At 37.9% G+C, this 19,849-nt stretch overlaps 1 protein-coding gene across 1 annotated transcript; it reads left to right on the top strand.

Annotated features, from left to right (window-relative positions):
- Nucleotides 1–2,160: 2,160 nt before the first annotated feature.
- Nucleotides 2,161–19,530, top strand: CYP51A1 (cytochrome P450 family 51 subfamily A member 1; the record flags this gene model as incomplete). Its single annotated transcript, XM_081345727.1, is given in 11 exon segments — nucleotides 2,161–2,222; nucleotides 2,224–2,419; nucleotides 5,313–5,411; nucleotides 6,954–7,130; nucleotides 7,883–8,009; nucleotides 9,046–9,220; nucleotides 11,399–11,518; nucleotides 12,465–12,660; nucleotides 16,423–16,518; nucleotides 16,890–17,058; nucleotides 18,499–19,530. Coding segments are annotated over 11 exon segments (1,614 nt in total). The 3' UTR covers nucleotides 18,696–19,530.
- Nucleotides 19,531–19,849: the final 319 nt, after the last annotated feature.

Genomic DNA, 19,849 nt, shown 5'->3' with positions numbered 1-19,849 from the left:
GTTGGAATATTATCTGCACAGAAATCTGAGAGTTATGATAGTTGTTTATTTGCACACTCTAATACTGTTGAAGGGCAGCTAAGTACAAAAATGCAAGGATACACCAATTAAACGTTAACCATTAAATTCCTGATGATAGATAGATAACCTTTATTGTCATTTCTTACTGTGGGCACAATGGCACACATTAAAAATAAAATTTAGTTGCTCTCAAAGTGTACATACATAACACACATTTAAACATACTATATACCACATATGTATAGATCTACACCCTTACATATAAGTAACATACAAACATTATACACTATCCATCTTGAATACTTTACTTTTGGAAGAGCTCTTTACAGCCTTTGCTGCCTGTACACCATCTTGGCTTAGACGTGATGCTTCTAAGTGATATATCCAGGGCTTTTTTTCTCATAGAACGCTCAGAACGGCGTTCTGGAACTTTTTTTTTTGCAAAAAAACCAAAACCAAAACCAACCCAGCTCCCTTATTGGTTTTCCTAAGCCTATTGCAGGGCTAGCAGTCTTGGCTCTTTTTTATGACTCGTGGACTTCAACTCCCAGAAATCCTGAGCCAGCCATGCTGAGGGGAAAGGGAGAGGTTTCCAAGCTGAGCCATGCTGGCTCAGGAATTCTGGGAGTTGAAGTCCTTGAGTCATAAAAGAGCCTGCACTAGAGGAGGACATTAAAATTATGTACAGGATTACTTCTTAGGAACTAAACTTTTAGAATCTAAAACAGCTAATTCAGAAAAGTCAACAGGAAAGAACCGCACATTTTTCATCTGCTTCTGTCTTTTGGAAGGTAAAATTAGATAACAAAATAATCTATTTCTTATGTTAACATCTCTGCAATGAAATCAAAGGTAACAGGAAAGAAATGAGAAACATTTTTCTCAATGTAATATGTCTAATTTAGCTGATTCTAGAAAAAATAGTATCATCTGTACACTCTTGAAAACTATTTTGAATCTAAACAATTCTTAAGAATGAAATATTCTTAATTTGGACTTTACTTTTACTGTTTGGACTGTTGTGTGTTTTGAAAAATAGATTATTTAGAATCTAGTTATGTTGCACTTCAGTCTTTAAATAATTAACCTAGTATATACATAACAATATATGATGTTTTCCCTGGTGAGCTTAACATCAATAACAACATTTATTAAAAAGGCTAAAATAATTTCTGGGGATATTATCTGTATAGTAAAATTTTGGACAAGCAGTGATCATGTTACATATGTGCATAAGCGTAGTCAGTAGCATATGCCTTTTTAAAAATATCAAACATGCAAAGAAACAAAAATAAATCCAAAATATATGTATTACATCCAGAAATGTCAACTTTGCAACCAATATTTCTCATCCATAACTATGGCACCCTAAAAAGATGTCGAGACTCTAGAAAGAGTACAGAGAAGAGCAACAAAGATGATTGGTGGACTGGAGGCTAAAACATATAGGGAACGGTTGCTGGAATTGGGTATGTGTAGTTTAATGAAGAGAAGGGTGAGGGGTGACATGATAGCAGTGTTCCAATATCTCAGGGGCTGCCACAAAGAAGAGGGAGCCAGGCTGTTCTCCAGAGCACCTGAGAGCAGGACAGCTGCAACACACTGCTGGCTCATATTTAAGTGATTGTCCACTAGGACTCCGAGATCTCTCCCACAGTTACTACTATTGAGCAAAGTACCACCTATACTATACCTGTGCATTTGATTTTTCCTGTCTAAATGTAGAACCTTACTTTTTTCACAACTGAATTTCATTTTGTTAGATAATGCCCAGTGCTTATCCCACAGCACCAGCCGTGCCGGCTCCAGCTCCAGGGAGGGGAGCCCGCCGCCAACACCCTTTGCACCTCTGACTGCAGTAGCACCGCCCCCCCACCCCCCACCCCGCCTAGATGAGTTTTTTTTTTAGAAAAAAAGCACTGGATATCTTTCTCTTAAATAAGTGACTAGAGAAAGATTCATAAGGAGAGAGAGGTTAGTTTCCACGCCATCCCCTCCCAGTTTGCAGCCAGTCCAGAGCCGGCCTCATCGTAGCCTATAGTCTATAAATACGAGAAAAATGTCATTCTCCACCCAGTCCTCCCGTTGTCACCTCGTCTTAGCGAGGTTGCCGATTGGCTGCTGTGTGCTCTTCGTCAGATGGGCAGAGATCTGCCTAGCCGCGGCGCGCTCCGCCCAAGTGTGCTTGGATCTCGCCTTGTGAGAGCAGCGCGTTGTGTTCTCCGCGGCTGAAGGCGCTATGGAGCTCAGCTGGTTCGAAGCGGGTGGCTCTCTGCTGGAAAGGATCGCGGCCGGCAGCTCGCTGTCCTTGCTTTTGGCCGCTTCTGCTTTTGCCCTGAGCTTGGGCTACTTGTTCCAGCTCGGCACTCGCCAGCAACGACAGTCTCCCAGAGGCCAGGTAAGTTGATGCTGGATGACGGCCACTAGGCGATACAGCCTTTTTTGGTTTAAAGATACTTGTGTGCGCGTGCGCCTTCCCCATATGGACTGTCGAGAAAAGGGCTTTGATGTGACTTGGGGTGCAAAAGGACACCAGAGCATGTGCAGGTGTGACATGCATATACAAACATTGCCTCTCTGGTCTTCACGGGTTGATAATGAGAACTCCTGTTGTTTCCAAAATAAAAAGACCAAATAAAAAGGAGGATCTGGACAGACTTGAACACTGTGCGCTATCTAACAAAATGAAATTCAGTGGTGAAAAAAGTAAAGTTCTACATTTAGGCAAGAAAAACCAAATGTACAGTTATAGTATAGGTGGTATCTTGCTCAATAGTAGTAACTGTGAGAGGGATCTAGAAGTCCTAGTGGACAATCACTTAGATATGAGCCAGCAGTGTGCTGCAGCTGGCAAAAAAGCCAACACAGTGCTAGGCTGCATTAACAGAGGGATAGAATCAAGAAAACGTGAAGTACTAATACCACTTTACAATGCCTTGGTAAGGCCACACCTGGAATACTGCATCCAGTTTTGGTCACTACGATGTAAACAATGTTGAGACTCTAGAAAGAGTACAAAGAAAAGCAACAAAGATGATTAGGTGACAGGAGGCTAAAACATAAGGAATGGTTTCTGGAATTGGTATGTCTAGTTTAATGAAGAGAAGGATGAAGGGTGACATGACCATGGCCCCCGACCTTCGCTCCTTCCGGCGCGATCTAAAAACGTATCTATTTGAGCAGTCTGACCTGGTCTGATGGGTTAGGGTTGGGGTTTTAAATACATCTTAATTATTGTTTTAACCTTGGGCATTTATTTAATCGCTTTTAACTTTTGTATCCTGTTTTTGTATTTATTGCCCTGTACACTGCCCTGAGTCCTTCGGGAGAAGGGCGGTATAAAAATATAAATAATAATAATAATAATGATAGGGTTAGGGTGAGGGATGACATGATAGCAGTGTTCCAATATCTCAGGGGCTGCCACAAGAAAGAGGGAGTCTAACTATTCTCCAAAGCACCTGAAGGCAGGAGAAGAAGCAATGGATGGAAACTAATCAAGGAGAGAAGCAACCTAGAACTAAGGAGAAACTTCCTGACAGTTAGAACAATTAACCAGTGGAACAACCTGCCACCAGAAGCAGTGAATGCTCCAACACTGGAAGAGACTGGACAGCCATTTGTCTGAAATGGTATAGGGTTTCCTGCCTGAGCAGGGGGTTGGACTAGATGACCTCTAAGATCCCTTCCTCCTCCTCCTCCTCCTCCTCCTCAATATTCCCCGATAAAGGTGAAAGCATGGAAGGACTGCTTAGTTCATTGTGGTGTCTGGCCATGACACATCATCTGGCTCCCATTTGATGCTCTTCACATGCATTGGGATTGTGACTTACAGAATCCTCTGCCAGTGTGGCCAGTAAGCATTGGCAAAGGTGATGAACAATCAGCCTTTCTTCCCAATGCACAACGTCAGTTTCCATCACCTTTCAAAGATGGTTTTATAGCAACTCCAGAGTTTAAGTATATTTTGCTCCCCGATCCAAAATATAAAGCATTTGTCCCCTTTCCTATTATGGAACATCGGAAGTGAGCATTTTGGGGCCTCTGTGTAGTGGTCATCTACTATGAGCAGCTCTGCTTAACAAGCACAAAACTAATTGTGGAGGGGGTAGGACCAGTAGCACAAGCTTTAGGTTCTTAGCCAAACATTTATGTGCTGTGGGATTCAGAGACCAGTCATCACAGGGTGTCCCAAAATATCTGGCTGCCTATGCAGAGTTTATTCTATTTATACAGTTTTAACAAGCAAGAAAGAGAGCACAGCAAAAGCATTGTTTATTGGTGTACTCCCTTGACAGTCTTTAAGAACATCCCAGCCAGGGTAGAGTCTCACATATCTTGATGGTTCCTGGCAGTCCTTGGCGGTGGTAATTGGAGTGAGCTCATAGACATGTGGTAAACAAGATACTGAGGCAGGCAGTTTTCTGCACATGGTCCCTTCATATCCTTGACCTCCACCTCTACATCTCACTCTTCTTTTTTGTTAGCCAAGGTTTTGTAAAAAGGGTTAATGAAAGGTTCATAATCAGAAGAGGAATATCCTTGCAATTGCTTATACAAGGCATATACCTGACCCTGAGGCAGTGTGGGAGGGGGTTTAGGGCAAAAAGCTGTGATACATATGTTGCAAAAGGAAGGAAGACCCTGAACAAAACAGCACCCACCAATTAAAATAGCACAAATAATAACTACATAGCGTAGGACATTTCCCAATAAACCTGTGGGTAGCCAAGCCCAAAGGCTTTTCCATCAAGATCCTAAAGTATCAATTTTCAAATCAGCCAAGGTAGAGTCTCACATATCTTGATGGTTTCTGGCAGTCCTAGGCGGTGGTAATTGGAGTGAGCTCATAGACATGCAGTAAACAAGATACTGAGGCAGGCAGTTTTCTGCACATGGTCCCTTCATATCCTTGACCTCCATCTCTACAATGTGCCCTAAATTAAAATGCTTATTTGTTATATTGTTAAAATAAACTCATTCATTTTAAGCATCATTGGTGTACTCTTGATCTGTTCATCTAGCATTATTTTAATTTCACTTTCAGTTATAGTTTTCTGATTTTCTTGGGTCAGTTCCATGCAATTTTTGTGTGTGCGTAAAGTCTCTTCCTTAAAAATGTTATCCTCCTAGCAATCAGATTCATCATTTGTTTCTCATAAGACAGAAAAGCAAGTGATACAATAAAGATTTTAAATTTGTTGTTTAAAACCAGTCTGATTAGATGTGTACTGCTCTCTGTACAGTATAAAATAGGGTGTTTTTTTTCTCTGTCTTCTTTCTGTCTGTAGAAATATCCACCTTACATTCCATCAAATATCCCTTTTCTGGGACATGCAATTGCATTTGGAAGAAATCCTATCCAATTTTTAGAAGATGCCTATGAAAAGGTGAGCCTAATTCTTTTGCAGTGCTAACATGATAGTTCTGTAATAATACAGCTATACCAAATATTTAAACAGTAATATTTGTTTTGGATAACTGAAAGAATTAATGAGCCCATATAACTGAATAAGGACAAACATAATTGCATATCCAATAAATCTAAGAGTGAAACATAGAAGCAGAGTATTGTATTTAATCTTTTCCCCATGTCATCTCCTTCCCCAGTGTCACGTTATTAGTGTTTCCAAGATTCCATTTAGGGGATGCATGTGAAATCTTACAAAAACTTACTCCTAGGTCTGTGCAAAACAAAGTGATAAAACAATATGGAGGTAACATTATTTGCTTTGCTGAAGTGAGAAGGTGGCAATTTGCCTCAGTGCAAAGGTCAGGTGGCTTTGAACTACTTCAAGCCAATGTTACAGAAGGAAGCTACACCTAGGATTTTCCTCCAGTATTAGGTGAAAGTACTTCTGGACTGAGGACGCTTGCCATACAAGCCAGCAGTCCTCATCATAGAGGAAGATCCAGGATGGGCAACTCCACCCTGTATTCTGAACCCATCCAATGTTGGAGATGTTGCTTCCTTTGCAATATTGACAGGAGCCTTTGGTGATGACTGGCATATACCATTTCCCTTTTGTAGCTGCTGCAGGTTGTCTTCCATTGGCATGCACTGCAGATAATGGTTACCCAGTCTACAGGCTCACTGTCTCTGGTACATGCTGCAGGATATCCTGAAACATGTCCCAAAGTCACCTGGCTTGGAAAATCTTAGGTGCTCAATATGGGATTCCAGATTGAGCAAGCTTCACTTGAAGGCCTTCTTAGCCACTTTCTCCAATGCTCACTGAAGAAGGTTCCTCTATATTACAGGATCTAAATCAGTGTTTTTGTGAGATATGGTGCCCATGAAAGGGGAATTGTTGTGATGGATAGCATGAAGGGCATAGGACATTACCGAAAGAGAGGGGAAACAAGAAGTAAGGATATAGTCTAACAAGAATTTATATTTTGGGTACAAGCAAATAAAGAACTGAACTCTGAATTGTTCTTTGTTGCTCTTGGATTTAGCCTGACCAATTTCCAAAGTTGGCAACTTTCAGAATGTGAACACTCAGAATTTCCCAACCAGCAAGGAAGTTGAAGTCCACATATCTTAAAGTTAGTGAGTTTGAAAAACACTGATCTAAACTATAATTTAAGTAAAATAAGAATATGTGAAATTAGTATTTTATTGACAAGATGAAAAAGAATGAAGTAGGCACCAAATAACCTACAGGTAGACATTTTAATTAGAGCAAGGAGCATTTCGATACTTAGCTTGGTTACTTGTCAAATTGGGGGAACCCTTCCAGTTACTTATGCACGATTAATTAATTGAGGAGGTAGTGTTGAGCATCACTATTTAATCATGTTTTTTGTCACATATATTTTATGTATTTATCTTGTCACTCTCATGCATTTATGCTAAAAATGCCATTGCTATACACTTCTGTTTTTCTTTGTTTTTGTTATTTTCTAACTACTCAATTTTCCCCTTGCAGTATGGCCCTGTATTTAGCTTCACTATGATGGGAAAGACCTTCACCTATCTCCTGGGCAGTGATGCAGCTGCTCTATTGTTCAATAGTAAAAACGAAGAGTTGAACGCAGAAGAAGTGTATTCACGGCTAACTACTCCTATTTTTGGCAAGGGAGTAGCTTATGATGTACCCAATGCAGTATGTATATTACATGAATTATTAGTTTAGTTAGATTTCAGTACTGAATCATATAAATAGAATGTTAAAACTGATGTAACAGATTAGGTTTAATGATAAAAGAACGTTTCTCTTAAAGATCCCTGATTATAAAAGTGTACTGTTGACAAAGAGCTCCATTTGGAAAAAAGTTAGTAACTAGGCTAGATTTGTGATGAGAGTGCAACTTTCATCTTCTGACTGCCTGTTCAAGGGCATAGCTTATACCTACAATTAAATTAATGGGATATTTGGATGATTTTGAGGGATGAGTGGAAGAGATGCAATTTAGGATTCAATCAAATGAGATGGAGGAGCCCAAAGCAGCTTAATAGTCAGAAAAAGAAACTTGGAAAGGACCTGTCTAATTGATCAGGCAGTTAAAAAATAGTGGGAGGAATTTTGTATCTTCAAACTTGTGAGATTCTGATAATGTGGCCTTACAATAAAGTAGAGTGAATTTATTGAATCATGTTTCCAGTTTGATTTACCTGGGAAGGGTGACAAATGTTTGTTATTAGCCAGAGCAGTAGATCAAGAAAATTTGGCCTTGGAAAAAGGTAAAGAGCATTAATTTGATTGATCTTTCTTTGTTTTGGGGCTTTGCAATACAGAACAAATGCTAGCTTGTTATTCTGGGAATTTAGATTCCAGTGTCCTGGAAGACACCATTTGAGGAAGGCTGGTATAAGCAAAATATTTTGTTTTGAAATTATTTTTTTTAAATTTTAAAGGTATTTTTGGAACAGAAGAAGATGCTAAAAACTGGTCTGAACATAAGTCAATTTAAAAATCATATACCAATAATTGAGAAAGAGACTATAGAATACTTTAAAAGGTGGGGAGATGAAGGAAAAAGAAGTAAGTATACAATTTGAAAAGTTTTACATTTGGACTATAAGATTTACTATATTCAAACCAAGGAAGGCAGATGTGCTATCTTATGTAGAAAATGTATGCCAAGCCAAAAAAACCACCTCTGTCATAATTTTAATAATTATACCAATTCCAAACCCCAGGAAATTCTGGTAGTTGTTTTCTTGCTGCATTATGTGTGGGAGATGGTACTAGCTGTCTTGCAGAAACTTGATAAAATTCAGTTGAGATCATGTGACTAGCAGATGGAACTCATCTGTATAAATTTGACAAATAAATAAATAAATATATAATCTGCTTTTTTGATGGTTGTTCATGGCTTATACTAGGGCTGGTCCTGAATGCTGTTGAGCTTCTGCACTATTGTGTGATTGAGTGTAGAGGTTTTGGATTGGCCTTCTATTAGATAGAATGCAGACTTTGGCTAAAGGAGTTTGCCTGTGATGTTTTCGATTTCAGTGTACGTAATTTACTGATCTTATTAGAACTAAGTTGCAAATTTCAGTGGTAATAATAATAATATTAATAATAATAATAATAATAATAATAATAACAACAACAACAACAACAACAACAACAAGAAGTTGGAAGGGACCTTGGAGGTCATCTAGTCCAACCCCCTGCTAAGGCAGGAAACCCTATACCATTTCAGACAAATGGCTGTCCAGTCTCTTCTTAAAAACTTCCAGTGTTGGAGCATTCACCACTTCTGGAGGCAGGTTGTTCCACTGGTTAGTTGTTCTAACTGTCAGGAAGTTTCTCCTTAGTTCTAGGTTTTTTGGGGGGGGATGATGGCTATTCTTTGACAATGAGGGATGGACAAGGAAAAAAAATCAACTTATCCTTTCTCTCCGCATCCTCTGCCCTGCTCCAAAACATCTTTTTTCTTTCTTTCTCAAAATACCTACCAAGGAATCATCATAAACATTTAGAATGATCTTTTTATGTTCCTCTTAATTTTTCTAATGTTAAAAGTGGGCTGGAAATGCTATTTTTAAAAAATCCTTGTTAAATTTCACAGATTTATTTGAAGCGTTTTCAGAACTAATCATTTTGACTGCAAGCCACTGTTTACATGGGAAGGAAATAAGAAGCATTCTCAATGAGGAGGTAGCACAGCTCTATGCTGATTTGGACGGGGGATTTACTCCTGCTGCATGGCTCTTACCAGGGTGGCTGCCTTTGCCCAGCTTCAGGTATTTAACAGCTTGATCAGCCAAGAAGAGTATTAATGAAATGTAATGGTATGTGGGAATGACCTTGAAGACAGGATGAAGAGCTGTAGCTTATTCAGTGGTCTGATAAATGAAATTTGAGATGAAAGGAGGAGAGATGAGAAAAATGTCTCAGAAGAAAGCCTCCCAAGAAATTGAAAGAGTAAAAGTGAGGAATGGGAAGAGTATTTTCATACTTGCAATAAGTCTGTTAATGCTGCAATAAAAATAAGAGCTAGTAATCCTGGTTACTAGTTTGTGATGAGATTGTCTTGTAAGGCTAACACTTATTTCTATTTTTTTAAAATCATTAACAAGTTACGGGTTTTCTGTAGATAACAGAAAAGAGATAATCTCACTTTATGCCCAGCATTATCCATTGAATTTCACCACAGAATCCAATCTTCCCTAGCTGAATTGCAAGTTGCTTTCAGTTTTGCCCCATCAAATGCTAGAAACCTATTTTTCAAGTACCATGTATACTCACAGATAAGCCCATCTGTGGATAAACTAATCCTTGAAATTTTCAAATATTTTATTTTTCACAATTGGCTTACGTGTAGGTGACACTTTTTCATGGCAAAAAAGTATTATTGCATATACTTGTGCGTAAGCCAATCCAAATTTGGGAGTGTATTTTGGAATCTAAAATTGTCAGTTTATACAGTAACCCTATAAATGAAAAAGTCTTCAAAACACTCATTCAGGATTAAAAGCTAATTGTAGGGATTTGTGTTTCTTTTCTGTTAGGTATAACTATTTTCCACCATCATACATTGTGGTTAGTATACTCAAGAGTGGCCTGTTAACCAGCATCTGAAACTGGATAGTATTGTGATTATACCAGCCCTACCATCTGTAAACTGGAATTATAGAATATAAGGGTTGGAAAGGATCTTGGAGATAATCTAGAGCAGGGAGGTTTTTCTGTGGACCGGAGGGGGCGTGGTTTCATGTACTGCCTGCATCCTGTGAATGAGGCTGTCAGAATCCATTTATATCACATTCATAAATGTATGTTTAAAACATTATCCCCTCCCTATGGATTCTGCCATCTCCCGAGGAAGGAGGAGCATATGTGGATTCAGCCTGCCTTAGGTTATTTCAAAGGCCAATGGAACCTTTTGAACTGGGGGGATCAAAAGGGAGGGTTAGAGAAGAAGGCTTCTGGCTTGTGTCTTCTTTTAATTCTGGAGAGGAAGAAGGCAATAACCATAAAGATTTGAAGTTCCTTTTTTCCCCACGAAAGGGATGACACGAAGTAGAAGGATGGGGGCTAACCAAATGGGGTTGAGGGAAGGGGGGTTGAACTGGGTACCCTTTATAAAATTTCAATTTGTAAAACAATACCAAGTCCTGTCTTGTATTCCCACAAAAAAGCATGTCCTAGTAAAGATTCCTTTTGGACTAGAACTGACTCCAAGAGTTTTTGTTTTCCCAAGATGTGGATTGGGGTGGGTCCTGACAGGCTTCGCTTGTTTGCGTGGCCGGTTTCTGCCATGCTGCGGCCCAGTGTCAATCCACGGACTGGAATTGGGGACCCCTGATCTAGAACAAACATTAAATGCAATTGAGTAATAGGAAGACCAGCTAAAATGTATAGAAACCTTCAGAAAAAGCAATTTGATAAGAGGTTGTTTTTTAAAAAATAATCCCTTTCCCCCCCATATATAATTCAAGGGTGCAAACATTTTAACATTCCTTCTTCCTCTTATTTTCTGTGACGTGGGTTGAACTTAGAATGACTGCCTAGCCAGTTTTGATGCCTAAGGCAGGACTAGAACTCAGTGTCCTGATTTCTAGGCCAGCACCTTAACCAAAAACTGATTCTTAAAAATCTGTTTGGTTTTATTCAGCCTGCTTATGTTTATTGTAAGTTACAGAGTGCAGGCAATGACTTCAAATGCCAAATGAAGTGTACTGGGTCAGTTCTTTAAATGCAAAAGAAAAACAATTCTGAACCAAGTTGGGAATTGCAGACTGGACAATGGATTGCTTTCAGTAAGTTGTCAGGTTTTGGCAATGCACTATGATAGCTCTTTTTAAAATTGGACATATCTTTTGTGTAGGGCTAAAAAAATAATTTAAGGGGCAATTAAACATTCAAAAAAATCTGCAAAATCCAAGTCTTTCATTTTTACAACTTGTTTTTAATTTTAGATGCAGAGATAGAGCCCATCGTAAACTAAAATCTATTTTTTATGAAGTAATTCAGAAACGAAGACAGTCTTCTACGAGAGAAGATGACATGCTGCAAACACTACTGGATGTTACCTACAAGTATGTGAAATTGTTATAGCACCTGGATAAGGATTACCATAATCCTAATGGGAATAAAAACAGAACTGTGTGAAAATTTGTGCAAAAGTTCAGAAGTCAGGATAAGATTCAGAACTTTAATCTATAAAATGCATAAAAATTTTGAAATGTAGTTTGTTGTGCAAGAGAAGAAAGCAGCATTGAATTGAAAACAGAAAAGTTAATCTCTAATACATTTAATTTTCAGTGAGAAAACTTATGTGGTGGGGAATCACAGATACCATAAGAAATTTGTGGGGACTTAGCTTAGGGTACAGTGCTTTATTGAAGAAACCATGGTTAAATCAGATTTAGTCTCTGGGCTCCACACATATTAAACTGTGACCACATGTCCCATCAAGTGTAGAAAATGCATAATAATTCAGATTTTAAACCTATACTGCTATCATCTCTCATCGCTAGCTTATTGTCTAAATCTGATGGAAGTTTATTTTAATTCCATTTATATTTTTTATAAGTTGAATTTAGAGAACCACACGTGGCCCACCCCTGCCGTAAAGTATTTATCTTATAAATTCAGGAGTTATTTGTTGCTAGGAGCCAAATTTCTATAAAAGGCAAACTTTGATCCATGCTGAAAATTTTTTAAGATTTTCTGTATAGGCATAGTAGTATTTAGAAGCTTTATTGTAAAATATTTAAATAAATCAATGTTTAGAAAGACTTGTTAAGACATTTAGGAAGAAGACTGTTATGTCTTATTACTCTTAGACTTGTATTTTAAATTTGTAAGCTCTTTAAGTTGAATTCAGTATAGAAATGGCAAGACTTAAATACTTTAGTAATACTGACGTCTATGCTAAAATTCTATATTGTAAAATATTGTGGATTTTTGTCAAGCGGATTGACAAAAAAATTGGGGATTGTCCTTCTCATTCTGGTATGCTATCTGTATCTTAAAATTCAGAGACGGACGACTGCTAACAGATGATGAAATTGCTGGGATGCTTATTGGATTGCTCTTAGCAGGCCAGCATACATCTTCAACCACTAGCACTTGGCTTGGCTTCTTTTTGGCTAGAGACAAATCAATACAGCAACAGTGTTATGAGGAACAAAAAACTGTGTGTGGAGAAGATTTACCTCCCTTGACCTATGATCAGGTTTGTAGGCCTGTTCCTCCTTTTTAACTTACCAATATAGCCTTTAAATCTATATGTGCCATGAGAGCAAATTTGCATTAATGAGATAATTTACTATTCTAAACCTGCAAAGTTTTTTGCATATGGATATTAAAAGAAAAATGTATTTAACAAAAAATTTCTGTATGTCACAGTTTCTGAAAGTAATTTTGCTTTGCAGGTGATCATTTATACTTTCAGCCTAAAAATGGGTGTTCAATGCATTCAATGCATTCTTTCTTTCTTTCTTTCTTTCTTTCTTTCTTTCTTTCTTTCTTTCTTTCTTTCTTTCTTTCTTTCTTTCTTTCTTTCTTTCTTCTTTCTTTCTTTTTTTTCTTCTTTTCTTTTCTTTTCTTTTCTTTTCTTTCTTTCATCTGTAGATTTGCAGTAAATATGTGCAAAGTATGTTGTTGTTGTTAGTTGTGAAGTCATGTCCGACCCATCGTGACCCTATGGACCTCCAGGCCTTCCTGTCCTCTACCATCTTCTGGAGTCCATTTAGGCTCACGTCTACTGCTTCAGTGACTCCATCCAGCCACCTCATTCTCTGTCGTCCCATTCTTCTCTTGCCGTCAACCGTTCCCAGCATTAGGCTCTTCTCCACTGAGTCCTTCCTTCTCATTAGGTAGCCAAAGTATTTGAGTTTCAACTTCAGGATCTGGCTTTCTAAAGAGCAGTCAGGGTTGATCTCCTCTAGGACTAACTGGTTTGATCGCCTTGCAGTCCAAGGGACTCGCAGGAGTCTTCTCCAGCACCATAGTTCAAAGGCTTGAATTCTTTGGCACTCAGCCTTTCTTATGGTCCAACAGCCATACATTGCAACTGGGAAGACCATAGCCTTGACTATACGCATTTTTGTTGGCAGGGTGATGTCTCTGCTTTTTAGTGTTCTGTCTAGATTTGCCATGGCTTTCGTCCCCAGGAGCAAGCGTCTTTTAATTTCTTGGCTACAGTCCTCATCTGCGGTGATCTTGGAGCCCAGTTAAATAAAATCTGTCACTACTTCCATTTCTCCCCTATCTATTTGCCAGAAATTGAGAGGGCTGGATGCCATGATCTTGGTTTTCTTATTGTTAAGTTTCAAGCCAACCTTTACACTCTCCTTCTACACTCACAACAAGACGCTCTTTAGTTCCTCTTTACTTCCTGCCATTAGAGTGGTATCATCTGCATATCTTAGGTTGTTGATATTTCTTCCGGCAATCTTAATTCCAACTTGATTCATCTAGCCTTACCTTTCTCATGATGTTCTCTGCATATAAGTTAAACAGGCAGGGCGACAATATACAGCCTTGCCGGACTCCTTTCCCAATTTTGAACCAATCAGTGGTTCCGTGTCCAGTTCTCACTCTTGCTTCTTGACCCGCATATAGGTTTTTCAAGAGACAAATAAGATGGTCTGGTACTCCCATCTGTTTAAGAGTGTATGTTGGCAATTTGACCTCTAGTTCCTCTGCCTCTTGAAAATCCTCCCTGTACTTCTGGTAGTTCTCGATCCACGTACTGCTGGAGTCTAGCTTGTAGGATTTTAAGCATAACTTTACTAGCATGTGAAATGAATGCAATAGTTTGAACATTCTTTGGCACTGCCTTTCTTTGGAATTAGAATGTAAACTGATTTTTTCCAATCCTGTGGCCACTGTTGAGTTTTCCAAATTTGCTGGCAAATTGAGTGTAGCACTTTTACTGCATCGTCTTTTAAGATTTTGAATAGCTCAGCTGGAATACTGTCACCTCCATTAGCTTTGTTGTTGCTCAGCTTTCTTAAGGCCCACTTCACTTCACATTCTAGGATGTCTGGCTCGAGGTCAGTGACCACCTCATCGTGATTATCAGGGACGTCAAGCTCCTTCTAGTATTGTTCTTCTGTGTAATTTTTCCACCTCTTCTTAATCTTTTCTGCTTCTGTTAGGTCCCTGCCATTTTGGTCCTTTATCGTGCCCATTTTTGCATGAAACGTTCCCTTCATCTCTCCGATTTTCTTGAAGAGATCTCTGATCCTCCCTATTCTATTGTTTTCTTCTATTTCTTTGCACTGTTCATTTAAAAAGGCATTCTTATCTCTTCTAGCTATTCTCTGGAATTCTGCATTCAATTGGGTGTATCTTTCTTTTTCTTTCTTTGCCTTTTGCTTCCCTCCTTTCCTCAGCTATTTGCAAAACTTCCTCAGACAGTCATTTTGCTTTCTTGCATTTCTTTTTCTTTGGGATGGTTTTGGTTGCTACCTTTTGTACAGTGTTGCGAACCTTCGTCCATAGTTCTTCAGGCACTCTGTCTATCAGATCTAATTCCTTAAATCTATTTGTCACCTCTACTGTATATTCGTCAGGGATATGATTTAGTTCATACCTGAGTGGCCTAGTGCTTTCCCCTACTTTCTTCAGTTTAAGCCTAAATTTTGCAACGAGAAGCTCATGGTCTGAGCCACAGTCAGCTCCTGGTCTTGTTTTTACTGACTGTATAGAACTTCTCCATCTTTGGCTGCAGAGCACATATTCAATCTGATTTCTGTGTTCCGTCTGGTGATGTCCATGTGTAGAGCCGTCTCTTAGGTTGTTGGAAAAGAGTGTTTGCTATGACCATCGTATTCTCTTGACAAAATTCTATCAGCCTGTGCCCTGCTTCAGTTTGTACTCCAAGGCCAAACTTGCCTGTTATTGGCTTCCTACTTTAGCATTCCAATCCCCCATGATGATAAGGACATCATTTTTTGGTGTTAGTTCTATAAGGTGTTGTAGGGCTTCATAGAACCGGTCAATTTCATCCTCTTCAGTACTGGTGGTTGGGGCATAGACTTGGACTACTGTGATATTGAATGGTTTGCCTTGGATTCGAACTGAGATCATTCTGTCATTTTGGGGATTGTATCCCAGTATTGCTTTTCCTACTCTTTTATTGACTATGAAGGCTACTCCATTTCTTCTGAGGGATTCTTGACCACAGTAGTATACCTGATGGTCATCTGAATTAAATTCACCCATTCCTGTCCATTTAGTTCGCTGATTCCTAAGATGTCGATGTTCAGTCTTGTCATCTCTTGTTTGACCACGTCCAGCTTTCCTTGATTCAAGGATCTTACATTCCAGGTTCCTATGGAGAAAAAATCTTTACAGCTTCGGACTTTCTTTTCACTACCAGATACATCCACAGCTGACTGTCCTTTCAGCTTTGGCCCAGTCGCTTCATTCTTTCTGGCACTACTAGTACTAGCCTTCTGCTCTTCTCCAGTAGCATATTGGACGCCTTCCGACCTGAGGGGCTCATCTTCCAGCGTCATATCTTTTTTCCTTTTGGTACTGTCCATGGGGTTTTCATGGCAAAGATACTGGAATGGGTTGCCACTTCCTTCTCCAGTGGATCACGTTTTGTCAGAACTCTCTGCTATGACTTGTCCGTCTTGGGTGGCCCTGCATGGCATAGCTCATAGGTTCATTGAATTACGCAAGCCCCTTCGCCACAACAAGGCAGTAATCCATGAAGGGGATGTGCAAAGTATGTGTATCTAGTTTTGTATATTACTATCAATACTAACAACCTATTTCTATTTGTTTGCTTGTGAGTAAATTCTTCTAAATGCAGTTTTATTTCATTTGTATGTATTACCTTCATACTTATATCAAAGCTGTTTGGCTCAATAAATATATTTGCAATATCAACTACAAGTACATGAAATTATAGCCTATAATTATATACATTTAAAAACGTTTCCTGAATATAAAAAAATGTAAATAAACTTTTTTTTAGCTCAAGGATTTGAATTTATTGGATCGTTGCTTGAAAGAAACATTAAGGCTTAGACCACCTTTAATGACCCTTATGAGGTTGGCCAAAACTCCCCAAGTAAGTAAGTTTTGTTGCTCAACTAGGTAACATTATCAATGCAAAAGTATGAGGTTTATATATACCGTAATAGTTTGCCCTTCTAGTATTGGTGGGTGTGCATTTCTCATTGGTAGTTCCTTAATAAGGCTGTTGTTTTTCTATTTATTTGTTTGTCAGGTCTTAATCCTGCTTATCTTGAGTATTGATAACTAGAGGATGAATTGTTTTTTGTTTGTTTCCTTAGCTTTTTATTCTCTTTTTGGAATGGTGTATGAATGTAGTCTATGTGTCTATTGATAGTTGGTGTGTCTGAATCACAACTCCTAATATATCTCCTTAATAATTTAGGCATCAATAAACTTTACTTTTATATTGTCTTTTGTGTTTAGACTATTGCTGGTTATACAATTCTACCTGGTCATCAAGTTTGTGTATCTCCTACTATTAATCACATAATTAAAGATTGTTGGGTGGAAAATGTAAAGTTCAAACCAGACCGGTACCTTCAAGATAATCCTGCAGCTGCAGAAAAGTTTGCATTTGTGCCGTTTGGTGCTGGTAAGTTTATTTACTACATCTCTATATGTCCAATTTTCCAATTTTATCACTATGAATGGTTGCTAGCAGTGTATCCTTGGAGCTGTCTACAATTAGGTACTATTATTCCCCCACCCCACCCCAAAAAGAGCAAAACAACCCATGATTTGAACTACTCATAAACTGGAGCTGTTGCGCGGAACATTTATTGTTAAGGGGAAAAAATTACCATGTCCAAAGTATAGTCATTAGTACTAATGTGTCAAGTATTTGAATTTTCTTTACAAATTCAAACAGTGCTATTAAAAAAGTTGAACTCAGTGATGTAAATGCTTCCAGTGATCAGCTTAGTTAAACAGAGAGTATGAAGGAGGAGAGGCGGCTTTTCTGTCTAAATAATCTATCTGGCTGTGCAACAACCAAAACCAATTCTGGAGATTTCCCTCATTCCCAATAAGCCTGTGTTTCGTTGCACCCACATACATGGACACATACTTATTCACACTCACTGGCCTAAAGCTACTCCCAAAAAGTTCAGGGTGAGAAAAAAAATCAAGATTAAATTGAACTAGATGCCTATTGAGTAAGTTGTTTTATTTATAAAATTGATTTCTGCATATTCCCTCCAGTAACAACGCAAAAAAAAAGAGCATCTGGAGAAGGCTATGCCTGGAACGGAAGAACATTAGATAGGGATGCAATATGAGAAAGCAATAACTGGAAAGGAAAAGCGGAACTCCTTTCTGGGATTACAAAAAGGATTAATATTCATTCTGTATAGGAGGCATATACATAGAATGAAGGCTACTGCTAAGCTTGTAAGCCGCCCTGAGTCTTCGGAGAAGGGCGGGATATAAATGGAATAAAATAAAATAAATAAATAAATATTGTAACGATCAAAATGCATATACAAATAGTCCTCGACTTACAACAGTTCATTTAGTGACTGTTTGAAGTTACAATGTCACTGAAAGTGTTTTTCACGCTCAGGACTATTGCAGCATCCCCTCATAAGATCAAAATTCAGATGCTTGGCAACTCACTCATATTTATGATGGTCACAGTGTCCCAGAATCATGTGATCATCTTTTGCCACTTAACAACTGTGGCAAGAAAGGTTGTAAAAGGTGGCAAAACTAACATAGCAAATGTCCTGCTTAGCAACCAAAATTTTGGACTCAGTTGTGTTCATAAATCGAGGACTACCTGTACAGAAGATGAGTGTATGCTCTCCAGCCATGAATTTCATATAATTTTTCTAGAATCTTTTTGAGGGCAAAAGCTGCACCTTCTTTTTGGTACATTGCTCCTTCAAAGATCATTCATGGGAGTGGATGTGAGAGTGTGTGAATAATTTTGTTTGTATTTTATTTATAAATAATTAAAATTTTATGTTTTTAAAGTAGGTTAAGTGGAAATAATTTTTAAAAATGGAAAGTTAATGTGCTTTTTTCTTTTTAGGTCGTCATCGCTGCATTGGAGAGAACTTTGCATATATTCAGATTAAGACAATTTGGTCAACTCTTCTACGTTTATATGAATTTGACTTAGTGAATGGATACTTTCCTGCCATAAATTACACAACTATGATCCACACACCTATTAACCCATTAATTATATATAAAAGGAGATCACCAAATGAGACACATACATTGTAGAGCTCTTCTAGCACAACTAAAGAAATTGATAGTTGCCTGTAATTTGGGCAGAGAAATTGAATTTTTGTGTTAAAGTTTGCCCTTTATTTCATGTTTCAATAACTTGAATATATTTTAGTTAATTTTTCTTTTTTAGTGAAAGCTCTTACTAAACTTAGTTTGGAAGGCTCATAGATAACAAATGGATGAAAAGAGATGTTCAGGAACGTAAGATGGCATAATTTAAACATGGAAAAAACCCCATAATGCTATCCATGAATATTTAGAATTTCAGGTTACTATAACTTTGTAGATATTGGCATAATACATTTCTGTATGATTAACAAGACTCCTTGCAAAGCTCGCTATTAACATGCTTATCAGAAGTAACATTATTTCTTCTAAAATGAAATTTGAATAGTTTTTTAAAAAGCAATTTAAAATCATTGGGGAAAATCAAATCTTCCTTTTATCTTAATGATTGTGACTACTAATGCCTAATAAGTTAATATAAAGCAAGGTCTCTTCCAAGTACCATCTGAAATGTTTGCTATTACAATATGGCAACTCTCTTAAGAGGGATATTGCAATAAAACCTGCAGGATTTTAAAAATAATTTGTTAAAGTGATGAGGTATTTGTAGCTCTTTTAGAGAAACTAGGAACATTCAGTCATTGTGGGGTGATTAGGAATATTAATTTGTTAATTTGTTAGAGATATTAGTAGTTCTGCAGAAACTTGAAATGTTTAATCATTGTTATGTAACTAGGAATGTGGAAGTGGAAAAATGTTGTCATTTAACTATTTGACCTTCAGTAATGCTTTTAATTAAAGAGAATGAAAACTGACCAGTACTGTATAACATGTCATATATCATCATTTATTGTAAACAGGTGGATTTTTAGTATTTCAGTCTGATTCATCCCCTTTTTACTATTTTAATGGTATTCTATATTAGAATAGATAGAATTAAAATTAGAGTATGTATGTGCGTGTGTGTGTGAATATATCAGAGTATTCATATGAAGACACAACAGTTCTTTATCCATTTAAATGCTATCATCTTTATGGCAACAAGCTTTTGTTAGCTTGGGTCTACTGTATTTATAGCCCCAAGAAACCTACCCTGAAGCTGAGTTATTGCTGTGAAGGACTGATCAATGTAGATGTCAATA

The sequence above is a fragment of the Vipera berus genome, assembly GCF_964194415.1.
Source record: "Vipera berus genome assembly, chromosome: Z".
Taxonomy (NCBI): domain Eukaryota; kingdom Metazoa; phylum Chordata; class Lepidosauria; order Squamata; family Viperidae; genus Vipera; species Vipera berus.
This window is presented reverse-complemented; position numbering and strand designations above follow the sequence as displayed.